The sequence below is a fragment of the Rhagoletis pomonella genome, unplaced genomic scaffold, assembly GCF_013731165.1.
Source record: "Rhagoletis pomonella isolate Grant_MI unplaced genomic scaffold, Rhpom_1.0 Rhpom_scaffold_00005, whole genome shotgun sequence".
In the NCBI taxonomy this organism is placed as follows: Eukaryota; Metazoa; Arthropoda; class Insecta; order Diptera; family Tephritidae; genus Rhagoletis; species Rhagoletis pomonella.
Genome location: NW_023458559.1, coordinates 2,757,109 through 2,764,432, shown reverse-complemented (window position 1 = coordinate 2,764,432; position 7,324 = coordinate 2,757,109). Strand labels below are relative to the sequence as shown.

At 37.2% G+C, this 7,324-nt stretch overlaps 2 protein-coding genes across 2 annotated transcripts; one reads left to right on the top strand and one right to left on the bottom strand.

Annotated features, from left to right (window-relative positions):
* Positions 1-396: 396 nt before the first annotated feature.
* On the bottom strand, positions 397-2,541 carry LOC118738652 (protein dachsous-like). Its single transcript, XM_036469557.1, has one exon. The coding sequence runs from the start codon at positions 2,427-2,429 to the stop codon at positions 414-416; it is 2,016 nt and encodes a 671-aa protein (XP_036325450.1). The 5' UTR covers positions 2,430-2,541; the 3' UTR covers positions 397-413.
* A 3,852-nt stretch (positions 2,542-6,393) lies between these two features.
* Positions 6,394-6,979, top strand: LOC118739751. The gene is made up of 3 exons (XM_036471259.1): positions 6,394-6,490; positions 6,560-6,643; positions 6,712-6,979. The coding sequence occupies exons 1-3, from the start codon at positions 6,483-6,485 to the stop codon at positions 6,977-6,979; spliced, it is 360 nt and encodes a 119-aa protein (XP_036327152.1). The 5' UTR covers positions 6,394-6,482.
* Positions 6,980-7,324: the final 345 nt, after the last annotated feature.

Genomic DNA, 7,324 nt, shown 5'->3' with positions numbered 1-7,324 from the left:
ATAATTATGTGACAGTTCTATCCGTTCAGCTAGCTAGCAGGGCGAACTCACATAAGATAGTGTTACCGGATTTTCAATTGAAATTGAAAATGAATAATGAAATTTTAAATCAGCAAAATCAAATGAAATTAATGTTTAATTTTTAACCTAAACTGCATATGTATGTACCTATGTAACTCAATCGCCGAATGCTTTGCCGTGCCGTACACATTGGTACTAACACCTTTTTTAAGAAGTTTCACTTCTTTCACGTTTACGGTGCTGCGCGCGCCTTTTTATATCCTAACTAACAAAGCAACCTTGGTTCATCGTCAGCTTGTGACATTAGCGCTTTTTAAGAAAGCTGCGGAGTTTTCCATTTCGAAAACTGTACCTCACTTTCTAATTTCACTTCACGCAAATCACATTTACTGTTAACTATCGACATCTACACTTACCTTTAGAATGCACCGTCCAACGGGTTCATTTTCGGCTACCGAAACATTGTAAAAGCTCTCATCAAAAATCGGTTCATTATCGTTGACATCATGTATGGTTACAAGCACTGTAGCTGTGGATGAGAGTGGTGGATGTCCATTGTCTTTAGCTACAACCGTCAGCTGCGGAACGGGCTCGGTTTCACAGTCAATTTGCGAGCGCGTAGTTATCAACCCCGTATGTCGATCAATCTGAAACCATTCGGCGTGTGTTTCTGGTGTATCAGCAAGCGCGTAAAGCACTGCGGAATTATTTCCCTCGTCGCGATCAAATGCAGTCACTTTTAAAACAGATGTTCCAGGATCAGCCACTTCCATCACATTGGCATCGTACACTTCATGCTCAAACTCCGGCGCATAATCGTTGATATCTGTTACGCGTAGATAAATAGTTTTCGAGGCATGCAATGGCGGTGTGCCATTATCTGTGGCCACAACACTAAGCGTATAGTTCGACTGAGACTCACGATCAAGAGGTTGGGAGACGATCACCAAATAGATGATGTTGTCACGTGTACTGAGCCCAAAGTGTCCATCGCCACCATTAAGAGTAACATTTACGTTCGAGTATTCGGCCTTTGAATCTGGATCATTGACAGAAATACGCGCCACAATCTCACCGAGTTTTGCCGACTCCGAAATCTTGGGCGTTGCGTCGTCGCTAAGGAAAATAACATTGATCGACGGGAGATTATCATTGACATCTGTTACTCGTATAGACACAAATGCGGTGGTTTCTAGTGATTGCTCGCCCTGGTCTTTTGCAACCACAACAAGCTCGTGCAGCTCCTTCGTCTCGAAATCCAGAGGTTTATTCACTGAAATCAAACCAGTTTGCGAATCGATACGAAAGATTTGTTCTTTATCACTCTGTCGCCGATTTATGGAATACTCCACCAGCCCATTTTCATCAGAATCTATATCTGTGGCACACACTTGCAATACACTCGTTCCAACAGTGGCATTCTCCGATACAGTAGCGAAGTAACGACTCTGATTGAATATTGGCTGGTTGTCGTTGACATCTTGTATAGTAATGTTAACAGTCATCTGTCCACGTAATGGTGGACTTCCACCGTCTAACGCCTCAATTACCAAAGTATAAGCCGGGGTCGTTTCGCGATCGAGAAATCCGTTAATCTGCAAGTCCAGGTAAAGCACGCCGTCACGCTCGCGATGAGACGATAGACGGAATGCATTATTAAAATTACCGGATACGATATTGTAACGTTGTGTATTGTATTGACCGAGGTCTAGATCACGAGCAGGATTCAACGTTCTTTTCACATCTCGCGGCGTATTTTCGGGAAACTCGATATTCATTACCGGTTGTGGAAAAATCGGCGCATTGTCATTTTCATCCAATACTCGCAGCACTACACGCACATTTTCTCCACTTAAAGGTATAGCTACCAAGCTATAGGACGCACGAGACTCACGATCCAAATATACCTTAGTCCGTATATCACCGGTCGTGTGATCAATAGCAAGATCGGTGTCCACAGCACTACCCGGTACCGGCACTATAAGATAGGGTGGGCCACTATCCATCCCGTGAGAGAATTCCCCAATAAAGCCAATCTGGTGTCCAATGGGCACACCTTCGGATACTTCAAGCTCGCGCACATGCTCGGCTATGGTGGTTGCGGCGAAGAGCAAGCATAATGATATCAGTAAGAAGGACGCGTTAAATAGTTGTCTGTATGAATTTTCTTGCTGGTATAAAGACAGTATTTGAGCGAGAGCTTTGCGAGTATATATTGAGCAAGTCCCAACGGGTGCTATTCTTTTGGCGGAGCAGATGTTCGCCTCGTTGTTCCGTAAGAGTACACTATTCCATTGTGAATAGCTGTATTCGGAAATTTCGTGGTCGGGTTCTTGTGGATGCCGTAACGAATAAGGCATTTTTGAATTTTTATATTTAACCACTGCCTGAATATTGCTTTCCAACATCGCCAGTATGCAGCTCTCAGCGAATCCGTTTAGCAGCTGGTTAAGACATCTATGTTTCCATTATGATGAAAGGTCAATGTAGTCTGTATTCCTTTTAACATCTTCACGTTTTTTCTGGAATTAGAAATAATAATTTTTATTTAAAAAAGCAAAAATTTGTATCTAACTTTAGTGTAGAGATAATTTAAATAATACCTTCTAATCTTCGCTGTCTTATACCTAATTGTTTGGCTTTACACGTAGTTGTTGATGTACATATGTTTTGGGGGTACACAGTGGTTCAACTGGCGGTCAAAACTCAAATATATGCAGATCTAGCTTGTATAGTAATGTTTTGTGGTGATATCTCATTACAGTTAAATTTTTTTCGCGATATAAATCCTAACTCTCGAAAGTTGACAAATCACATTTTCATTGTGAATCGTGTTTTCAGTGACTCATTACTTCTCACTTTTTTATATTTATTTGTGAAGATCGTGGAACTTATTCAAGGAGCTCTGTAATGGAAATTCAAGATAAAGGTAGGGATGTCGGAAAATTATCGAAACATCAAAAATATCGATGTTTTGCACCGATGCATCGATGTTTTTTGAAAACTGAAATGGCTCTAAAAAGCTCTGCTCGAAACATAATTGGCTAAATTGATTTGAAATTCTGTATCTTCTTTTTATTTGGCACTACAACCGTTTGTCGGTTTAGGCCGACAACAAAAAACTTCGCCAGTTGCCTCTCTCCTTTGCAGATTTGCGCCAGTTGTTTATCCCAAGTTCGGACAGGTCCTTCTGAACTTGGTCCTTCCATTGTGTTCGTGATAGTGGTGGAAAACTGTCGATGGCGCTATCGACACTATCGATGGTTTTGGTTTTTTCACTATCGATAGTTTTTAAAAACTATCGAGTATTTTCACTATCGAAAATTTTCCAAATTTAAGACATAAAAATGGTGAATGTGCATTGTTTAAAGCGGCAATACTTTTATATTAAATAATATTTGGTAACTATGTTGGTCTAACATCGCACAATGGGACTACAGCGGCCAAAAATAGTAAAAACTGATTAGCGCATTCTGATAAAGTAATTACACAGATACATAACAAAATATCCAGATAACCCAAACCAAAAAGAATTTTTAATAAAAATGCATTTTTGCAATCATGACACTAGCTTAAAATAGAAACAATGCGAAAAAATAATTTTGTGAGAAAAAATTTTGATTTTCTCGCAAGTAATTTATAAATTTATTTTTTTTGAATTTCTGTGGTCAAGCATTGATTTAAATTTTAATAAATCTTTTGTAATGCATAAAACGGTGGAAATTCTGTGAGTATAAAATTTTTCGAGTGCTTACTTTAAAAAGAGATATTTAAAAAGGACCTAGGAAGCGAGCTTAATTATACTTAGGACAAGTAAACGTTAAATATGCGTGTCATATCTCAAATTTTTCCAGCTGCGAGAGCTGCGAGTTCAGCTTCTATTCTTCCTTTTATAGACCCATCTCCTGTAAAATTTATTGAATTTTTATTGTAGAGCTGAAGAGAAAGACTCTGATATGTACATAAAATAAATAAATGTAATGGAAAATGGAAATTGAAGTAGGTGTAGATATTAGTGACCCGTCTATCTATTAATCACATTCAACATTCAGCCAAAAATGGACGCTTCTCTGGACGAAATCCGTTTTCTATGGCAAGAGTCCTGATTGCCTCAGCTCAGCTTTTGCTGTATAAAATGTAGTTAAAAGTGAAAGTTTCAATGAAAATACATATCGTTCACATAACTTAGAATGGGTTCTGTAAATGTTTTCGTTTTGTCATTTTTAAAATTAAGAAATAGTTACTTCTTTAGAAATAAAAAAAGGGGCCTCTTCATTTCCTCCAAAATTCATACAATTTAGTACTTGGAGCCAAGAAAGGAGGTGGGCGCCGTAATAACAAATTCTTTATTATCTTCCAAGTTGGAAAATTTTGGCTTAATAGAGCAGGGCTCACCGAATTTTACCAAACAATCTGCTTTTTTTTTTAATTTGCGCCTGTTTTTCTAGAAGTACTGGACGATAATGTAAACCGATTTTGACGGTCTTTCAGATTTATGCTTTTTTCGTTAGATCTAGAATATGCTCCGAATTTGATCAAAATCGGATAACATTTACTATTTCCGCCCATAAGAACTGTGGGCGTGGTAACGCGTTGAATTTCACCATTTTCCAAATGCCTTCATTTTTAAGTGCCTAATAGCCCATATACGAAATTTCAGCGAATTTCTAGTACGGTTACTACTTTTGGTCGTAGCTTATATGGGGACGTCCCACTGTGCGTCATCAGTAAAATCGGAACGAATGTACAGTAAAGCAGCTTTAATGGTAAACGAAAAAATATCGCAACTAAACCCTAAAAATGTTGACATGCTATGTTTCTTATATAAAAACAAATAGCTTTAGAAAGCGGAATACGTAAATATGTTTAGTTTTTTCAATCATACATTCATTATTAAGGTAGGTCGTTATGGTCTTTAAAAAACTATATCTAACCCAATTGGGCGTATTCATAGTCAAAATTAAGTTGGTACTTAAAGTTAGTTGTAGCTTTTTGACATAATTTTGGATGGATTATCCGTCAATAAAGTTACAACCAACTTTAAGTACCAACTTAATTTTAACTATGAATACGCCCCAATTATATTTTTATATTTTTCAAAATTGGCGACTATCGATTGTTTAAAAAAATATCGCCCACTATCGATAGTCGCGACAACATGCACCACCGTTTAATGTTATATTTGATACAAATTAATTTTGCTACTCGGAACGCTCTGCGCATTGCCACTGAAGACTTAAAATTACAACCCTGGTCCTTGTTCTTTCTGTATTGCATCGTGGTGAATTCACATTTTTCAGAAATTTGACAACAAAACAAAATGAAGAAAGTATTTTATTTTCCAATTTTTGCGATTTCTATTGTTTAATGTAAATTTTATGTCTTTTTAGGATATGTTGAAGTTGGAAAATGAAGTTATTAGTATGAAGTAGCATCTCAGGCACATTTGGAAAATTATGCCTATAAGCAAGATGGAATTTGGGAAAGTAAGTGCTTGGTTGCAGCATATCTATGTATTAAAAAAGTAAGAAATTAAATCGTGTTTGATAGAAATGTTATAAATCGAGTGGCGTTTTTTTTCGCCTTCTCAACGTGCTAAGTGACAAGATAAGATGACTGCCACCACGGTCGGTAAGAAGCCCGAAGCAAAGGGAAAACTACATTTCAGGAAGCTGCCTGCTGTCCCCGAGTCGAAGATGAAGTTAAGCAAGAAGCAGGTTAGCAAACGTGCTACCCTGATCAAGCGTAAACTAAAATAAATAAATATCTCCTGATGGACGCCGTGAGATGAAAATGCGCCGCCTGGCAAAGAAACGCGTCCCATTCTACGTGCCCGCAGAATGGCTTTTGTGATCTTTATATGCGGTATCAACAAAGTTGCACCAAAAGTGCGTAAAGTTTTACTTTGGTTCCATCTTCGCCACAATAACAACGGTTTTCATCGAATTGAACAAGCAGTGTTGCCGTTTTGGCTACTTTTAACCAATTTTGGTTATTTTTTTCTTGCCTGTGAAGTTGTTAAGATCTTTCCCATTTTGTTATTTTTTAATATTTACTGTAGTTTTTAATTTTTGTATACGTAAAATACTTAAATCTTTGAAAAATAGTATAAACAAATACATTTATTCTGCTGAATATGGTTATTTAAATAAAGGTATTACTACTAGAATGGCAACTCAAGATTCGACTTATTTCGATAATAATCATGTGTTTACATATGCAAAAGAACATGTAAAAGTTCGAGGGTGCAACTATCGGTTCGTGTCTTTAATAAATCGTGGTGATTTAATCGCCAAGTTTTTGAAACGGCCCGGCAGTTGCACCATCTCTATGTTCTTTGCACACACATATGTACGTGAAATGACATTTGAATAATAAGAGAATCATTTAAAAGCCGCGAAAAGTTATTAGAATTCCGCGCAAAATTGGTCTTTCAAGTAAATTTATACGGGCTCATTGCTATGGATAAGTGAGCAGAAAATACACAATTTTGGTTTTATTTTGTATAATATGTATTTCTAAAAATCTTTTAAATTAGGTTCGTGATAAGACATAGGCCAGCTACACCTGTTGAGGTTGTGGAGAGTAGCAGCAGCAGTGGCAGCCCCAGCAGTGAAACCAAGTAAGATTATTTGAAATGAATGTATTAATATTACTTACATATGTATGTATTTGTTTTGTAATATACAGACAGCAACGTAGTAAGAAAAAAGTCGCAGCAAGAAAATTTCGCCATGCATGGCTAGACCAATTTCCTTGGTTGCAAAATGTCAATGGGGCAAGCCATTGTATGGCTTGCGACAAAAAGTTGTCGAACCATGTCACTTATTTAAAGAAACATGGTTCCTTGGCCGTACATTTGCAAAACGTGGAAAAAAAGAAAAAACAAATACAAATCCAAAAGCTTTTGAGTAGCGAAGAAATAGCGCTATCTAGACAAGTAAATAAAATACGCTGAGCTAACACTTGTCTTGTTCCTTATTTGCCATAACTTACCATTCCTTCTTATGAAATTTTTACCAGCGCTTCTAAAGGAGTGTTGCCCTGACTCTAAAATTGCTGCGGCTATTCAATGTGGCAGAACGAAGTCAACCGAAATTGCTGACATTTTGGGCAACAAAGCCAAAGATAAAATCGTATGTAAATTAAAATCGTCAAAATTTTCCCTCATTGTGGATGAGACAACTGATTTGTCTACAAAGAAATGTTTAGTCTTAGTTGTAAGATATTTTGACAAACTAACACAAAGGGTACATGATTCGTTTTTAAGCTTAATTGAATTAAGAAATTGTGATGCAAGTTC

Excerpts from the sequence above, each read along its gene's own strand:
- LOC118739751 (XM_036471259.1), top strand. Across the intron at positions 6,644-6,711 it reads AGCCCCAGCAGTGAAACCAA|ACAGCAACGTAGTAAGAAAA; the intron begins GTAAGATTATTT and ends TGTAATATACAG.
- LOC118738652 (XM_036469557.1), bottom strand. The coding sequence starts at position 2,429 with ATGTTGGAAAGCAATATTCAGGCAGTGGTTAAATATAAAAATTCAAAA.